The sequence below is a fragment of the Crassostrea angulata genome, chromosome 5 (assembly GCF_025612915.1).
Source record: "Crassostrea angulata isolate pt1a10 chromosome 5, ASM2561291v2, whole genome shotgun sequence".
In the NCBI taxonomy this organism is placed as follows: Eukaryota; Metazoa; Mollusca; class Bivalvia; order Ostreida; family Ostreidae; genus Magallana; species Magallana angulata.
Genome location: NC_069115.1, coordinates 2,240,057 through 2,259,354, shown reverse-complemented (window position 1 = coordinate 2,259,354; position 19,298 = coordinate 2,240,057). Strand labels below are relative to the sequence as shown.

Sequence of the window (19,298 nt, the reverse complement as noted above, 5' to 3'; positions counted from 1 at the left end):
GTAACTATTATCAGAAAGAAATGGTTGGATTTAATTAGATGATTCGGCTCAGTTCAATAATAAGTATCAATAAAAAAGTAAAACATGTGGACTAGGTTCTCATGAAATTATTAGCTTGGTTCAGCCAATGTTCCACAAGATATTTCACTGGGACTGTTTTCATACATGTATCTACCCTTTACAAACCACAATGCTAGATTTTGCATACACCACAATGCTAGATTTTGCATAGTATGCTATAGCCCATTGCCCCCAGGTAATAGACGTTTCCTACCTTCACCACGAGAGAGTTCCATTAAGTAAAGTAAACACGATATAAAATATTGAACCAATTTTTATTAGATCCCAGAGGTAAGGGTGTTGGTCTATTGTCTGTCTTAATTAGGGGAGGGGGTTAATTGAAGAGTCCCATATCATGAGATCAACATTTTATAAAGTGGAGTTGGGAAAGAATTCTTTTGAAAATAAAAATGACAGGGTTATGATGACACAGGTGAGTGGCATGGTCCATAGGCATACCTGTTAACCCTCCCGCATTGCGCGGGAGACTCCCGCAAAACAGCCTAAAAATCAAAGATCTCCCACATCCAACCTATCCCAAGCGGGAACCTTTTTATCACTGGGAATATAGCGTTTTACAAACACTTTTGTTTTAATTTTAATTTTGAGAATTTTTAGAATATCATATAGTTTTCCCAAGTTTCGTAGAATAGCGGGAAAATGTTGTATGATAATAACGTGTTCAAATAGATTTGCGTAGGAATACAGGGCGGGGCCATAGGAAGGCCAGTATAAAAGGTCAGAGTTAATAGTAAAGGTCATTCTAGCCAGTTTCACTCAGCGCACGAAGCTTACATTCTTTTTTCGCGGGCAGCATGGCGGCACCAAATGACGATTTCTTACAAAGAGTTTCAGAAATAATGGACTCCAAACTGTCTTCATTCGAGCAAAAGATATCCAAACAACAAAAACAGCAACACGAACAGCAATTGTCCAGGATTCAGGCAGCAAACGACAAGATATTCGTTTTCAAGAGGAAGGGAAACGAAGCCCAGTACAAATTCAACAACAGCGTAAGAGAAAAATTGATAGAAGCCAACACCAGCTTAAGCGAAGGGGAACCAGAAATGGCCTTTAACAGCATTTCATCAGGTATAGAGCTTATTCATCAGAGACAAAAGGTAATTAGATTAGCAGACTCTTCCAAAACAGGTTGGCGAACAGTGCAAGAATATACACAGCATGAATTAGCGTCAGACGAGGAGGACGAAAAACGAATCTTTAAAGCTGAAATCAGGGCGGAGAAGAAATTAAAGGAGGAGAGGATACAGAAGGCGAGGACGGCCAGGCGTACCAATCCATACCCGGAGCGAGCCAGCAGCGTGCAGAACCAGCCCAAGTCCTACGAGAACAGTAAAAAATCGGGGACATGCTTCAAATGCGGTTTCCCCGGTCATTGGGCAAAGAATTGCACCACCACCAACAACAACAACAAAGAGACAGGCTCTAAGTTAAGTACTTTAGAGTATGTGTATCGTTCAGAGGAAAGATTTACATGCATGCATGAGTGAGCACTTTTCAGAGAGTAAAAATAATGTCTGCCGTTTTGTGGCCACAATAGATGAAAATGTCAGTCCAGTTGGACGTTTGAGAGGTCATTTGACTAAATGGGTAGATATGCAAGCAGATAAGTATATTTTGGACGTTATTGAAAATGGATACAAAATTCTGTTTAAGACTATTCCAAAAAGTACTGGTATGTGTTTAGACAACAGTAAATCTGCTAGGGATAATGTCAAAGTAGTTTGTTCTGAGATTCAAAAACTCATTGATAAAGGTTGCGTAACAGAGGTCAAGAATGTTCATTTTGTTGTCAATCATTTGACACTCGCTTTCAATAAAACAGGTAAACATCGGTTGGTGTTAGATTGCAGGCATATCAGTAGTTGTATTCACGATTTCGTTTTCAGAATGGAAGATGTCAAAACTGCTTGAGAAATTTTTCAGAAGGGCGATTTTTTGATAAGTTTTGATTTAAAATCAGCATATCATCACAGTGAAATTTTTGAACACCATAAACAATATCTAGGTTTTCGATGGGAGATGAAAGGGGATATAAAATACTTTGTGTTCAACGTATTACCTTTTGGCATTTCTTCTGCAGCATTTATTTTTACAAAACTTATGAGAAAGGTGGTTCAGTATTGGAGATCTTTGAGTTATTGGGTCATTATGTTCTTAGACGATGGTTTAGCAGGGGCCAAATGTTTTGATCAAGCGTCTACACTCAGTGAGGTTATCAAACACGACTTGACAGAGTTGGGTTTCATTATAGCAGAGTCTAAAAGTGTTTGGTTTCCACAACAAAATATGGTTTGGTTAGGTTTCGAATGGGATATGAGTAACGGTATTTTAAAAGTAACCCAAGAGAGAGTTAGGAAGCTACTCAGTTGCATTGAAGAAGTGTACTTGAAAAGTCAATCAGGGTGCTCACATTTTCAGGTGAAATCTATTGCTAGTATAGCAGGTCAGATCATATCTATGGAAAATTCTATAGCAAATGCGGTCAGTTTCAAAACTAGGTATCTTTATCAAGATATATTGTCAAGATTCAAATGGAATTCTTACATTAAATTAAGTTCGCAAACTTTTATTAGGAGAATTAGAATTTTGGAAGATTAATTTAAGATCTATAAATGGCAAAGAAATAAAGACTTCCAAAGAACTTTCAGAACTAAAAATTTTTAGCGATGCTTCCGACTCAGGTTTTGGAGCTTATGTAGAAAATTCTGAGATCTCAGAGGTAGTAGGCCTCTGGACTGGAGAGGAATCCATGAAAAGTTCCACCTGGAGGGAACTAGAGGCAATTAACAGGTGTTTGAATACTATAGGAGAAAGTATTCAGGGTAAAGAAGTAACATGGTATACCGACAGCAAAAATGTTTGCAGAATTTTGGAAGTCGGTAGCAGAAAGTCGTATTTACATGAAATTGCTGTAACAATTTTTGAAAAATTACAGAATTTACATATCATTTTTGACATTCAGTGGTTACCAAGGGCAGAAAACATTCAAGCCGATTCACTTAGCAGGTGTTTTGACAGTGACGACTGGGGAATAAAAAACAGTGTTTTTCAAATTATTGATGAATGTTGAGGCATACACACTTGTGATAGCTAGGTTTGCTACAGATTATAATAGTAAATGTACCAAATTTAACTCTAGATGGTGGTGTCCAAACACAAGTGGGATGGACGCTTTTAAGCAATTCTGGGGTAACGATAATAACTGGTTAGTTCCACCACCAAGGTTGGTTTGCAAGACAATAAATAAATTAAAACAGGATAAGGGTAAGGGTACCCTTATTATTCCTCAGTGGAAATTGGCTCCGTTTTGGCCATTATTGTGCAAAGCGGAAGAGTGGGATTATTTCATTAAGGGCGTGAAAAAACTTAATTCTTTGATAATCGAAAGGGGCAAACGGCATATTTGGGGGCCATAAAATGTTCGACATGGTAGCCTGGTAGCATTGCGCTTGGAATTTTAGATATTAAATGCAACTTGTTCAGTTTTTTCATTTTTTTTCCAGAGCTAAACATTGAACAGAGAGTACACGACAGTTTATTTTTAGCGGGCATCGACACATCATCAGCGGACAATGCAGCTCTAGCAGAAAAAATGTGTGAATATATTGTGAAATCCAGAAGTGAAAACACAAGCAAAAAATATATGTCGTCATTCAATAGGTGGTCAAAATTCATTACGAACAAAGGAAAATCAGCTATTCCAGCCAATTCAATGCATGTCGCTTTTTATCTAACGCATTTGTTGAATATCGGATGTTCTTTTCATGTTATATCCAGTGCTGTGTACGCAATCAAGTGGGCGCATTCCATTTTAGGATATGAGGATCCAACAGAACATCCATTCATTAAAAATATAGTAGAAGCTTCCAAACGCAACAACAAAGCCAGAGTTATCAAAAAAGAAGTCGTCACGACTAAAGATCTCGTATTATTGTGTGATATTTATGCAGATAGTTCCAGTTTGTTTGAAGTGCGTGATATGTGCATGATTCTACTTTCCTTTGCTGGTTTTTTACGCTACGAGGAACCAAGTTCACTTCGTTGTTCAGATGTTAAATTTTTAGATGGATACGTCAAAATTTTCATCAACAAAAGCAAAACTGACCAATATAGACAAGGAAACGAAATACTAATTTCCGCGGGTGTTACTTCTGCTTGTCCGGTAAAAATGTTGCAACGTTATATATTGCTCGGAAATATAGACATTTTTTCTGATCATTTTTTGTTTCAATCCGTGTTTAAATCCAAGGAGGGTTTAAAGTTAATATACAAAAATAAAAAACTAAGTTACACGCGAGCAAGAGAGTGCATGTTATCAAAACTTAAATCCATTATGGGAAATGTCAACATTGGTCTTCATTCCTTACGATCGGGAGGCGCGACAGCAGCAGCAAATTCCAACGTAAACGAGTGATGTTGGAAAAAGCACGGAAGATGGGCATCAGATTCGTCTAAAGACGGTTATGTAAAAGACAGTTTAGAAAGCAGACTTTCAGTTTCAAAAAATTTGGATTTATAATAACAAACATAAGACAGTCAGGTTACATGCTTTGTTTGTTTTTGTTCAGTTCTTAAACTATTTCGCATAATTTTTCATACTTTGCTTACTTTTGAACATTTAATTCTAAGCTCGTCTGGCTCACACCTAAGTTGTGTTGTTCTTAATGTGTTGGAAATACTCTTATAAGTGTATATTATACTGTAAATACCATGTAGTGTGTTTGGCATTTTTATGATTTCAAACAATATCTGTGACTACTGATTTCAAATCTTGCTAGAGCTGCTTGATGAAACATCAGACAAGTCCAATAGTATGTTTTAAATTTTGTAGTACTGAAGAAATGCCAATGGAGGAGCCGGAACCATGTCATCTAGAGGAAAAGTTTTTAGTATTTAAGTGGCAACTTCTACAGCTATTTCAGTTTTGCCCAAGATGTCATTTTCCAGTTCGTGGTGTTGTTGATAAATGAGTTGGAACTTGCATTCACATAGTACAGAAGTGCTCTGCATGTAAATTTGTCAATAATTGGGCCAGTCAACCTTATATTGGAAAAATGCCAGCTGGAAATCTTCTTCTTTCAGGTTCCATTTTATATTCTGGTAGTCTTGGTAGAAAGTGCCTGTTAATGTTCAAGTTGTTGAATACGGCTTGTTTTGGACGCAGTACATTTTTTAGGTAAGTTTTACTTTTCAATATATTATAAACTTGATTGGTTTATAGTCATTGTCTAATTTGGGTCATTCATCAAGGTGATTATTGATTTATCAATTAAATGTTTGGGGGGGGGGGGGGGGGGTATAGCATTTCACATTTCCATTGGGCATATTGGTACCTTTTACAATATTTATGACCTTTATTTTTAGGCATCAACAGCAGTATGTTTTACCAACAGTTGTGCTTCAATGGAGGCAGGCACAAAGTTCTATTATTGCTGACTTAAAGTCACAGAACAGAGGGTTGGTGCTTGCTGGTGATGGACGCTCAGACAGCCCTGGTCATTGTGCTAAATATGGTGCATTCACTTTCATTGAAACCAAGATTAACAAAGTTCTAGACATTCAACAAGTGCAGGTACTTTAATATGTTATGTTGATCTATTCTTTATTAGAGTCTTCCGTTTCCAACGGAAGACCCTCTTGTTATTTTACGGTTTCTTTTTCTTTATTATTCTTTTTTTTCTTTTTCTGACTTTTTTGGAGCGCTATTTCTCAAAAACTATACAACCGAAATGCACAAAATTTTCAGGACTGATAAAGCATGATCGGTGCTAAATATTATTTAATTTTCAAATGATGATGTCACTTCCGGTTTCAGATATAGACGATTTTGTAAATTTTTAAAGGCCATTTTGTCCACGCATCTCCTCCAAAACTAATCAAGATAGAAGCTTGAAATTTTCAGGGATTGTAGATGAATGTATGTTGATGTACCCCCATGCTTCTAATTATAAAAATTGCTCAAGGCCTCGAAGCTCGCCTGAACCTGAAAATTAGCACCAAATTTTTTCACGAAATTTTCGCACATTTTCCGTAATATCTTTTGATGTATAAATATTTTGTTAAAACATGTAATGCAAAAGATGGTAATATTTGCAAGACCTGTAATTTGATATCAATAAAAAGGGGCTGGCCCCTCAAATTAGGGGCCAAGAGGGCTCTAAACTCTTCTAACAATAACTCTTTACTGAACAATATTTTGTTATTAATTATAGAAGCAAAAATGTTCGCTGTACAGCTGTTTATCTATTCAGTACCATTACTAAGTCATATGTTACGTAATTAGGGGTTTCAAGGGGCCAGAAGTTGAAAAATTTGATTATTAATATCAGAAAAAGGAAAACTATTTTGAATAGCACTGTAGAACAAAAGTTGTTTAAAATAATGTTTTCAACAATACGAAAACTAGAATTTTGTTGTTGGTGGTCCCGGTAAGGAGTTTAAGGGAACAGATTAATACAGATATCTCGAGAAAGGTTAACAATTCCTGAACACTTGTTGAACAAAATATGTTTATATTTGCAAGACCTTGAATTCGATATCAAGAAAAAAGGGCTGGCCCCTCATATTCGGGGCCAAGAGGGCTCTAAAGTATTTTTATAATAACTCTTTACTGACAAATATTTTGTTATTAATTATAGAAGCAAAAATGTTTACTGTACAGCTGTTTATCTATTCATTACCGTATTTAAGTCATATGTTACGTAATTAGGGGTTTCAAGGGGCCAGAAGTTCAAAAATTTGATCATTAATATCAGAAAAAGGAGAAATATTTTGAATAGCATTGTAGAACAAAAGTTGTTCAAAATAATGTTCTCAACAATACGAAAACTAAAATTTTGTTGTTGGTGGCCCCGGGAGGAGTTTAAAGGTCGGCCCCTAAAGCACAGTTGTTCAGATATCTCGAGAACAGTTAACCATTTCTTGAACACTTGTTGAACAAAATATGTTTATATTTGCAAGACCTTTTGATTATTACCAAATAAAAGGGACTGGCCCTTCAAATTCTTGGTTAAGAAATAGTGCTGAAACGAATGTTCGAATATTCGCGAATGAATAGTAAATTTCTAATATTCGAATGTATATTTAGCATTCGAATATTCGATCACATGTTAAACATCCATATCAAGCACTGTAAACTATGTAGCATCGTGTTATTTCATTTTACTCAGAACAAAAGTAAATATAAAGCCATCTATGACTGCCATGCTTGGTAGAGTCTATTACTTAACCCAGTAATAGACTCTTCCGCCATGCGTGTTTACCTTTAAAGTAAAAGCAGGGTTTACATGGAACGAAGACAAACATTCTGGATTTTTCAATTCATGTCAGACGCTGAAAAAAAAAATTGCTTAACTGTTTGAACGAGTGTGAGCTACGGAGAAATAATATCGAAAGGTACATCGAAAGTTTTTTTTAAAAGATACCTCGATATAATTTGTTTTGTTTTTTAAATAAACAGAACATTTCCGGAGTTATGAGCGTTATCAGTTTTCTGTTTAATACTATATCAAACATGGCGGAAATATTTGGACTGACTTACGAAGTTACGTATCGGTCTCATCCAGGAGTCAGGACTGCAGTATATTATTAAAGAAGTAATAAATCTGTTGATTGTAGTTGATTGAGATTTTTAAATAATCAGTATATTATTATTTGCTTAAAAATTAAATGCGCACCCAATTCAATGGATATATATACTCATGCATTAAGTGTCAACTTCAAACTGACATGTTTAAGCAGTCTACACATACACCCACTTGGTAATACAATCTATCATATATGCTTAATACATTGTCTATGACGTCTACGAATATTCGAATACGAATCGAATAGCACTCACGAATATTCGAATACTGATTTATGGTATTCGTTTCAGCACTATTAAGAAAATAGTGTAAAGTTCTTGGTTAAATTAACTCGTACCTAAAAATTAATTGCTAAGTCGTACTTTAACACATTCAAATTTTTTGTTAAGTTGTTCATGAAATCATGAAGGTTTTTGTCACCTCGTACTTTAACCATTCGGATTTTGTTAAGTCGTACCAAAAATTATCCGATTTTTTAAAATCTTTTTGTTTTCGTGTCTCCTGTTATAAGTTTAAAACACTTCTTCTTACAGGAACTTTTAGCTTTACTTTCAACATTAACGGAAGACCCACTCGTTGCTTTGCAATTCGGATTTTTTTGGTTAAGTCGTTCTTAAAATTGGAAAGGTTTTTGTTAAGTCGTACTTAAAATCATTCGTATTTTGATAAGTCATACCAGGAATAATTCAATTTTTTTCATCTTTTTTTTGAATTACTCTTCTTATTGGTTTCAGAGCTCTGCTTCGTACAGGAACTTCCAGCTTTACTTCCAACATTAACGGAAGACCCACTTGTTGCTTTGCAACGAGCTTTGCTCTAGTTTATCCTTTGTTTTTGTTTAGGAGTTAAAATTTTGATATTTTATATTTATTTTGTTTGAATTTCTTATTTATAATTTGAGCTGTTGCTTTAAAAAAAAATTTTGGGGGCAAAAAATATAATGTATGTGCCAAAAAAGCTTCAGCATAGATTCAGTTGTTAAATATGAAAAAATGTAAAGAATTGTTAAAATTGAATAATATACTATTGAGCATAGTTGATTAAACTGAATGAATTAAAACTGCCATTTCATTCATATCCTAGTTTGTTTTTTGGGGTTTTTTTTTTTGGGGGGGGGGGGGGAGGAGGGGGAATGTACAAAGTTATTTATTCTGGCTAGTAAAGTTTTTTGGTGCATACTGTTTGTGTTGAAGAGGTTTTGGCATGATACTAAAACCTGTTTGTTTGTTTTTTAGGCTTGTTTTTGTTCACCTTATTTTCTAGAACAGCTACATGTATATCTTAATCAGGTATGTATATCTACGTTATAATGGTTTTCCTCTTAAGTGTTTTGGAAGGACTAGAGAATAGTTATTACTATTTTTTGGATAATGTTTATTTTTAAGAAGTAAAAACTAAAAAAAAGAAGATGTTTTCTCCATTATTCATAATACATATAGAACGAAAAAGTTATTGAAGGGTATTAGAATACATGTCTCATATTTGTTCTATTTGTTCCACAGAGCAATGTAGTTCCAAATAGTTCATGGTGTGAGCATGAAGGGTTAAAAAGAAGTGTTAGATTTCTGAAGGATGAGGGGTTGCAGTTAGACACCCTTATTACAAACAGACACAGACAGAATAACAAGTGGGTAAAGGAACAAACCACTTCTATGACATCTGGCATGTTGCCAAGGGTAAGTACATGTACTTATAAATGAAGAAAATTAAAGCGATCAGTATGGATATATTTAAATATTAAACATTCAAGTGGTATGAAATATTTTCATTCAGGTATATACAGTATTAAAATTATATCCTGCGAGTTCAACATATGAATTAAATTTGTAGGCACACGGAAAAAACTGGATGCTTAATATAGATATATATTATATATGTATGTATTAAAATTTTTAGCAAGCAAAGCCTTTGAACAATTGGAAAAGATCCTCTTTAACAAGACCCTCTTAAAAGACATTTTATTTTCAAGACTTTCCAGTCAGGAGCAGATATCTTCCTTGGAGGCTTTTCATAGCTTGATATTCCATTTTACTCCCAAGAATACAGCCTTTTCTTATCTTTGAATGTTATGTAGGTGAGTAAAATAGCACCAGCACATTCTAACATCTAAGTAGCCGTATGATGAACATTACTGTTTAATCATTGATCTGCACAAACCAAAATAGATACTATGTGCTTTAATTAAGTTGTGATATTTTAATTATTTTTTTTTAAATAACCAGACTTTACTTGGCTGGACTCCATTATAATAAAAACTCTGATCGTGACCAAATGATCAAGCTTCACCATCAGATACCCGGAAGGAAGGAAAGGACAAGCTGTACGTCCTGACAAAACTAAGCCTACTTATGGTACGGGATCATATTAATATTAATATTTCAGTTGATCTTAAATATTCAAATGTTATTTTCTTATAATAATAATAATAGAGTCCTCATTGTTGTGTTCAGCTACTATATCACCTGATATTTTCAAAAGAATCGTGTTCTAAAGAAATAGTAAGCTGAAAAACTCTGTATTTCAGATTATGCCATGCATCTCCAACAAGAATTGGTAGATCGATATGCACAAGGGCCAAGCCAACTACGAGATTCTGTCGATAATCTACGTGCTAAGGTACCCAACTGTCTATCCACAAATGCAGATCAACCGGACAAGGCAGAGCAGTGGAGATGTTTGTTTCCAGATATAACAGATGACACTTGAAACATTTGTTTGTGTCTATAAATTGTGCTTTGTACTGGAACTTATCTTACCTTTTTGTTACAGCCACATAAAATTGTAAACTTTTATTTTCACGTAATGAGAATTCCTTAGAAACTTTGTGCACAAAGTATGAAGAAACATCTTGTTGTTGACGACCAAAACTAGTATGTACATGTATTTTATTGCCTTTATGGTCTGACAAGTTGTAAGAACTTGTTGAGAAATGCTGCATTAGACAGTGTTTTGGGATTTTTAATGCTTAACTGTTACAATTACCTTACCTAGGTTTCTAGTTATTTGGCCACTCAAAGTTTTTGTTTTGTCCATCATTTGCAGGAAATGCATTTCTAATGCGTGACATGACACAGGCTGGTAAAGGAGTATGGTTGTTCTTTCCCAGGAAACCTTTTTTGTAAAGGTTGTGCTTTATTATATAAAATGTGTTTGATATTTAACCATGGTTGAATGTTTCTTTTATAATATATGTATGTATTTCATGGTATGAATTTATTTTTTAAGATGACACTCACTGATGCTGGGGTTCTGTATTCTTTCCCATTCTTGTCGGTAAGCATAATAGACTGTTTCTAGAACCCATGGATCCAAACAAACACTTTGAAATCATGGATGTGATGTTATACGTCAAATAAAATCCTGATTAGTCTGTTTGCCTCCCTCGTTAATTTTAGCTTTTGTTTTGTCACATTTTCGATAGCAAAACCTGTTGTCTGGACATTCAATAGGTTGACATGTACCACATGTACACCTAAAATGCATATATATTAGTTATTCATTGTCATATTGGGAGAGGGGTTTATTCTCTTTTGTTTGAGGGATGAAATGCAGTCTTAAAAAAAATTGAATGCTTGGAATAGCAAGAAATATTGACTGTTTACCTGCTATGACATGTAACAGACAAAGGAAAGTCTGAAAACTTGAGCAGTTTGGTGATAATGGTTCATTTTGATCTACTAAAACATTGATACTTAGTTAATTGTTATTGCTGAATGACAGTGATTGTCCTGTGAAGTCACCATGCCATTACACACTTGACCATTCCAAGCCCCCCCCCCCCCCCCTTTTTTTAGCACCTGCGTTTAGTCAAAGACTGAAATTCTGTAAACTTCTTTAAACATATCATTTTTCAGTCAATAGGTATAAGTACCTTGATTTACATCTTTCTATGCAAATGATAATAAAAAATCAATGCGTCTACTAATGCATTTGCCACGTGGTTCTTACCATAGGTGCTTGGTTTCTGGGTAAGTGTATAGTGTTTTTTGTAGGTGTCTAAATTCATCAATTTATTTTTTTAAACACTGAAATTAGTACTTTTTAAAAATGTATTAGTATTATGATATTTTAAAAAATTGCTTATTACAGCAACTTTTATTTTTAAGAAGTAATCAGACACCGAAAAAAGAGCTAGATACACTCCCTGAAACCAAGCGCCTATGGTTCTTATATGTATAGATCCTGTAGGTCGTAGGTAAGTTAATAAACTGTATGAATCTTATGCTAAACAGGAAAAACATAAAGCGTCTAATCTGAAATTTCTCTGAAGCTACCCCCAAATACCAAAGTAAAGGACGTGAAATGGAAAGGGGTGTGGCCTGGGGTAATTTAACCATGCAGATCTGAGGAATCTCTGACTAAAAAGAGCTAATATGTGAATGTTCTGTTTTAAAATGAACAATAAAATCAAGTTTATGGCATTGTTAATTTATTTACAATAATTAAGACATTATGGTATTTTGACAAGTGCTTAGTCATTATAAACACAAACCACGAGAGATCATCCTCCTCTCTGACTTGGACAGAATTCTGTGTGTCCTGAGCCGCGTTGTCCCCGACACTCACAACTCCTTGAGGGCTCTGAGGCTCAAAGCGATATGGTTTGACTCCCATATGATCTTCATGACTATTCTCCTACCTGCTTTTTATTTCGTTTATAGGTTCAGGTAGAGAGTTGTCACTATCACTACTAAAGGAATCGTCCGCAGACATGTTGTTGTTCTTGATGTGACGTCACACTGTTCAAGTCTCGTATATTCTCATAAAATCTCGCGTTCGTTCGGCAATCTCCTTAGAAAGGAGAGTTGTAAGGTACATTTGGCAGGAATAAATATGTGTTTTTATCGTTCAGAAATTTATAGTTTATGAAAACTAGCGTATGTTCAACAGATTAATATATTTTATTTTAGCTATTTATAAAATGAATGTTTAATTATGAGAACATATCAATACAAAAGCCAATTGTCAATGTACGGTAGTACAGGTCTCGCTCTTTAAGAGATCAATGCGGTTGTTCCTAGGACCTCCCTAGCACATTTTCACTGCGTGTTTTTATATAAAATATATATAACGTGTAGTAGTAATAATCGTATTAAATTTCCCTTAAACTTCCCTTCCCTGGGGTAGGGTGGGGCACAATGGAGGGTCAAAGTTTTACATAGGAGTATATAGAGTAAATCTTTAAAATTCTTCTTCTCAGAAACTAATCAGCCAGGAAAGCTGAAACTTGTGCGGAAGCATCCTCAGGTAGTGGAGATTCAAAGTTGTGAAAATCATGACCCCACCCTCGGGGTAGGGTGGGGCACAATGGAGGGTCGAACTCTTACATAGGAATATATATTAGCCTTTGGGTAAATCTTTAAAAATCTTCTCAGAAACTAATCAGTCAGGAAAGCTGAACCTCAGGTAGTGTAGATTCAAAGTTGTAAAAATCATGACCCCCTCGGGGTAGGGTTGGCCACAATTGGGGGGAGGGGGGGTGTTAAAGTTTTATTTGGAATATATAGAGTAAATCTTTAAAATTCTTCTTCTCAGAAACTAATCAGCCAGGAAAGCTGAAACTTGTGTGGAAGCATCCTCATGTAGTGTAGCTTCAAAGTTGTGAAAATCATGATCCCCTTGGTTGATGTAGGTTTATATCCCATATATAAACAATTGTTAAGGATCTTTTTTGGCTATAAAATCATCCCGTTGATTTATTCAGGATCTACATGTATTATTGTACCTTATCCAGATAGTTTGTATAATGACTCCATTATTAAAGCCGATTTTATCATACCTATTGTTCCTCAGGTGAGCGATGTGGCCCATGGGCCTCTTGTATGATATATATTGTAAGTATGATAGGATGCAATATTTAATTTCATATTTCTGTATTGATTAACATATGATTATCATCCAATTTTTTTCCGGAAAATATACGATATTGTGCTAAAACAGAATCCATGTAAATCCAAGATCATAAAGTATGATTTTCATATACCGTAATATGATAAAGGTGGTCTCATAAAGGTGATGTCTCATAAGGGTGATGCCTCGTCTCAGTGAGCTTTGTAATCTGTTATTACCTATGTTTGCCATTTGTAGGCCGCAGACCTTGTTAACTTTGCTAAATTGCCCGAAGTACTGGTCTACTTATATTACTTTTTACCCTCATAAGCGATGTGAGCAATGTGGCCCATAAGCCTCAGTTTATGGTAGACATTTAATACAAATGTGACAACATGAATTAGTCTCGATTTGCTTTAAATTCCTCTGATGATGAAGTTCTTTTCATTTTAAATCCAGGTAGCTTAATGTAAAGCAACCATAGTTTTTATGGGATATCTAGGTTCAAATCCTAGTCTGGATTGTATGATTGAGAGACTTATCATCAGGTAATTGCTTCTTTTTTTAACATGTACAGTAGTAAACTCTTGTTGTTTTGGCAGGTTAAATGTTTATTTAAATAATACTACTAATAAATAGTGTTTGGTTGATTTAACTATATAAATGAATAAAAAAAGTACTAGGTTCTTGCTATTGGAGCTGGTACGTTATAAAATGAAGCAAATATTGCTCATACCTAGTCAGACTAAAACAGTTAATATATAAATTATTAAAAAATGAATATGTTAATAGAGGTAGCTTCAGATACAGAGCTTGATCTTCATTATCTTCATGCTGGAGCAGATGTTAATTTTCTTTGGTGAGAAGTTTAATGTTGAAAAAAATATGCTGTTCATGGTTTATGTAACACTGGATCGAAAACATAAGACTCGCTATCTAAAAATGCTAAAAACCTTCTACCTCACTCAAACCTGCTTGATAGATGTGTTTCTTGTCAATGATATTATGTCATGATGCCACTACATGTACGGTGTACATGTATGTATATTTTCTGTGTTATAAATTGCTTCATCTATAAAAAAAATATGAATCATAAATCAAATTATTGAATACAAATAACCAATGAAAACTATCGACTGTTTGTCTAAATATGTTGTTTTAACATGGATACGGCAAGTGCAAATATAACTATTAGGCTAATTGTTCTCGAACAATTAGAGGTCTTTCCACCTTAATATTTTTTAATGAATTGCTAGATTGCTCTAGACTATAAAGTATACAAAAAATTATTATACCTATGATACATGTTGTACTATAAAATTGGAAAACCACTAAGCCATAAAATGATAAATGATTTTTATTAAAGAGATTTTTTAAATTTTCAAGCCATTTCGTTAAGAATTCCATGTTGTATATATATCGTGTACTTTTCTGATTTTTTTCCCACTTACTATGAACAAAACTGAGCATAGTGAATATTCTTTAAACAATCATATAAACAGTAAACCTAACAATAGAAGAGGGTGTTCTACAAGCTAGCTGTCTTTGTACAAAATAAATGGGTTAACTGTAAAAAAAAGTTCCACTTGAGTAACCAGAGGACTTGATGTGATACCTGGCTGACCCAATTGAATACCTTATTGCGCAATCCAGCAAGATTTAATGAAACCCTTACTATAATTCTGTATTTCAAAACATGAAAATTTATTAATTAACAGCTTTCCAAATGACTTTGACCTTCATGTAATTTTGTTTGGTCAGGGAAGACGCCCTTATTCCAAGTGGTCTGAAGTCTCTGTGATAGATAGTAAAAAAGTTGGAAGTGATTTTATCAAAGTTCAAAACTTTCAGGGGCAATAACTGCAAGAAGCGGGCCTCAGATTCTTTTGGTATGAATAGATTGAAAAATTCTCCAACTGTACTGAAGACATAGGTTTTCAAGTCTCTATCTCCTATGGTTTCAATGGAGTAGCGATAACAGGTATTTAGTATAAAAGGGGCAATAACTCTGTAGTTATTCAAAAGTGTGCGCCAAGGGGCTATATTTTTAAATATCTTATGGTGTCCTACTACATCCATGAAAAAGTTTTTCTTTAGCACCCAAAACAAAAGAGATTCAAAAACTCATTAATTAACAGATTTGACCTTTATGTCATTTTGTTCGGCCAAGGTAGACGCTTCCATCCCAAGTGGTCCGAAGTCTCTATGATAAGATATAAAAAAGTTGGAAGTGATTTTATGGAAATTTAAATACTTTCAGGGGCAATAACTACTAGAAGGGGGCCTCAGATCCTTTCACTATGAATAGATTGAAAAACCATCTAATTGTACTAAAGACATTGGTAAAGTTCCAAGTCTCTATCTTTTATGGTTTCATAGGAGTAGTGATAACAAGCATTTCCTTCTCAAAGGGCAATAACTCTGTAAGTTCTGGGAAATTTTTGACACGGGTCAATTGGTACCATAACTTTTAATGAGCAATTACATAAAGTTTGAATTGTCTGGGTAACACTAATAACAAAAAAGTGACTCCCTGGTAAATAGAAAAAAAGAAGAAAAGAAGAAGAAGAAGAATAAAAAACATAAAGAAAACTGTCTAGATCATTCTCGTTGCGAGCAACGAATGGGTCTTCCGTCCAATTTTTGAGTAAATGAGATAAAGTCCTTCACTTTTAAGACTAAATTGTTAATCAGAGCAAAAAATTAGGGAAAAAAAATTTCGGCACCCGAAGCTTGAACTCGGGTCATATGGGCACATGTCCACAACTCTAACGACTGAGCTACTAGAACTCTCGACGCTTCAGGACTTTGATGCTTAATATCTCGGGTACACATCAATCAATTTCAAAACAAATTACATATTCTGAATCAGTAAAAGAGTCTCTATCAACCCGTTAGAAAAATATATAAAAAGCAAACAGTTGAAAAAATCAATTTTTTACCTTTCCTACCGGTGACGCCCGGAAGTGACGGCAGATGTTTTTATGACCATGTTGCAATAGGTAAAATTGATGTCTATCTTCACTGAAAATTTCAGCCCTATATCTTTATTCGTTTTCTGGATCTCTAGCCGACAAAATTGACTTTTAAAAATCATAAACGGACGATAACTTCCGACCGGAAGTGATTATCAAAAAATTGAAACGGCAGTACAAACTTAAGATGCCGACACATCAACCCTTAAAATTTGAAGAAAATCGAAGGAGCCAACTTCCGAGAAATCGCCTGCACAAAATTTGTAAGACAAAAAAAGAATAAAAACTAGACACGATCTCGTTGCGAGCAACGAGGAGGTCTTCCGTGCGATTTTTTGAAGGTTATATGACCTTGACTTTGATATTTGACCCTTTATCTCCTTATCGGGGCAACAATAAAAAAAATTGATGGTTGAATTTTGTTAGGAACATCATTCTCAACATTTTATTCAATATTTGTTCTGTTTGAGGTATGTTATCAACGTTTTGTTCTTCTGGCCCCTTAAAACCCATTAAAAACCCCTTAATACGGAGCACATGATAAAATAATTATAATATATTGTTAAATAAATGTGAGATGAATATATTGCTTCCTAAACATATAACAAAATATTTTTCAGTAAAGTGCTATGGAAGAAAGACTTTAGAGCCCTTTTGGTCCCTAAATTGAAGGGCCAGCCCCTTTTTCTTGGCATCATACGAAAGTTCTTTTGATATAAAACATATTTTGTTCAACAAGTGTTTAGAAATTCTTTGCCGTTTTTGAGCTATCTGGGATAGGACATTTTAGGGGCCGACCCTTAATCTCCTTATTGGGGCCAGATAACGAAACTTTAATGATTGAATATTGTTTAAAACATCATTCTAAGCATCTTTTTTATTATATTGCTTTTCAAAATATTTGTCCTTTTTGAGATATATTCGATCGAAGTTTTGGACTTCTGGCCCCTAAAAACCCCTAATTACGTAACGCATGATACAAATTTTATAATGTATAGTTTTATTAATGAAAGATGAACATTTTTGCTTCTTAAACATATTACAAAACATTTCTCAGTAAAGTGCTATGGAAGGAAGACTTTAGAGCCCTTTTGGCCCCTAAATTGAAGGGCTAGCCCCTTTTTCTTGGTATCATACGAAAGTTCTTTTGATATTAAACATATTTTGTTCAACAAGTGTTTAGAAATTCTTTACCGTTTTTGAGCTATCTGGGATAGGACGTTTTAGGGGCCGACCCCTAATCTCCTTATTGGGGCCAGATAACGAAACATTTTATGATTGAATATTGTTTAAAACATCATTCTAAGGATCTTTTATTCTATATTGCTTTTCAAAATATTTGTTTTTTTTGAGATATATTCGATCGAAGTTTTGGACTTCTGGCCCCTTGAAACCCCTTATTACGTAACGCATAATACAAATTTTATAATGTGTAGTTTTTTTAGTGAAAGATGAACATTTTTGCTTCTTAAACATATTACAAAATATTTCTCAGTAAAGTGCTATGAAAGAAAGACTTTAGAGCCCTTTTGGCCCCTAAATTGAAGTGCCAGCCCCTTTTTCTTGGCATCATACGAAAGTTCTTTTGATATTAAACATATTTTGTTCAACAAGTGTTTAGAAATTCTTTGCCGTTTTAGAGCTATCTGGGATAGGACATTTTAGGGGCCGACCCCTAATCTCCTTATTGGGGCCAGATAATGAAACTTTTATGATTGAATATTGTGTAAAACATCATTCTAAGCATCTTTTATTCTATATTGCATTTCAAAATATTTGTCCTTTTTGAGATATATTCGATCGAAGTTTTGGACTTCTGGCCCCTTAAAACCCCTAATTACGTAACGCAGAATAAAAATTTTATAATGTATAGTTTTATTAGTGAAAGATGAACATTTTTGCTTCTTTAACATATTACAAAATATTTCTCAGTAAAGGGCTATGGAAAAAAGACTTTAGAGCCCTTTTTGCCCCTTAATTGAGAGACCAGCCCCTTTTTCTTGGTATCATACGAAAGCTCTTGTCAATATAAATTTTATTTGCTCTATATGTTATAGTAAGATATTTTCAGGAAAGGAGATAAAGAACGAAAACCATTAAAAATTACGTCGTTTTTTCAAACTCGATTTTCGGGTCCAGGCGAGCTTCGACGCCTTTGAAGCCAGACAACCATAAATGCCTTTAAACACATCTACAATCTTTTGTCTACAATCCCTGAAAATTTAAATTCAATATCTTTTTTCGTTTAGGAGGAGATAGCAGGACAAAATGACCCTCTAAAAATCACTAAAACGTCAATATCTCCCGAACGGAAATGACGTCATTAAAATAAAAAATTATATATAAGGGTTTTATCAATATCTACAAGATCTGAAATTTTCACGAAAATCAGTCAAGCCGTTTTCAAGAAATCGCTTGTACAAAAAAGCGTAAGAAAAAAAAAAAATAATAAAAGGGAAAAAGAAACAAAGCAATAACAATAAGGTCTTCCGTTGGAAACGGAAGACCTTAATAATAAGAAGACAAGTTGATGTCCTTTAAAAAAGGACTGCAATACGTGGACCATATGCATGTGTTTCCAACAAAAACGTGAAAGCCTTAAGATTATCAGATATTCCACCGACTCTAGCTGCCTACTTTTAACCACTTAATTTGTACGCTGTATTACGTAAATGTATAGCCCTGACTTTTTATCTCACAATTACTTCTAAAATAATTATGATCTATATTAATGAAGTTTGCATGTAAAGTACCAGGCATTCGGCGATTTCTACTATTTGCGCACACATTACACTTCGCACTACTTTGTTAACTATGCAGTGAC

At 34.4% G+C, this 19,298-nt stretch overlaps 1 protein-coding gene and 1 pseudogene across 1 annotated transcript; both read left to right on the top strand.

The window, feature by feature from the left end:
• Nucleotides 1-19,298, top strand: part of LOC128183616 (deleted in malignant brain tumors 1 protein-like) — a 492,435-nt pseudogene that overhangs the window by 222,745 nt on the left and 250,392 nt on the right.
• On the top strand, nt 110-10,842 carry LOC128183439 (uncharacterized). Its single transcript, XM_052852425.1, has 8 exons — nt 110-1,152; nt 3,588-5,260; nt 5,449-5,656; nt 8,906-8,959; nt 9,173-9,346; nt 9,640-9,744; nt 9,893-10,021; nt 10,195-10,842. The coding sequence occupies exons 1-2, from the start codon at nt 876-878 to the stop codon at nt 4,496-4,498; spliced, it is 1,188 nt and encodes a 395-aa protein (XP_052708385.1). The 5' UTR covers nt 110-875; the 3' UTR covers nt 4,499-5,260; nt 5,449-5,656; nt 8,906-8,959; nt 9,173-9,346; nt 9,640-9,744; nt 9,893-10,021; nt 10,195-10,842.

Bases quoted from the DNA above. Each gene is read 5' to 3' on its own strand.
- LOC128183439 (XM_052852425.1), top strand. From the start codon at position 876: ATGGCGGCACCAAATGACGATTTCTTACAAAGAGTTTCAGAAATAATG. The intron at 1,153-3,587 runs GTATAGAGCTTA...TTTTTTTTCCAG, and splicing joins CTTTAACAGCATTTCATCAG to AGCTAAACATTGAACAGAGA.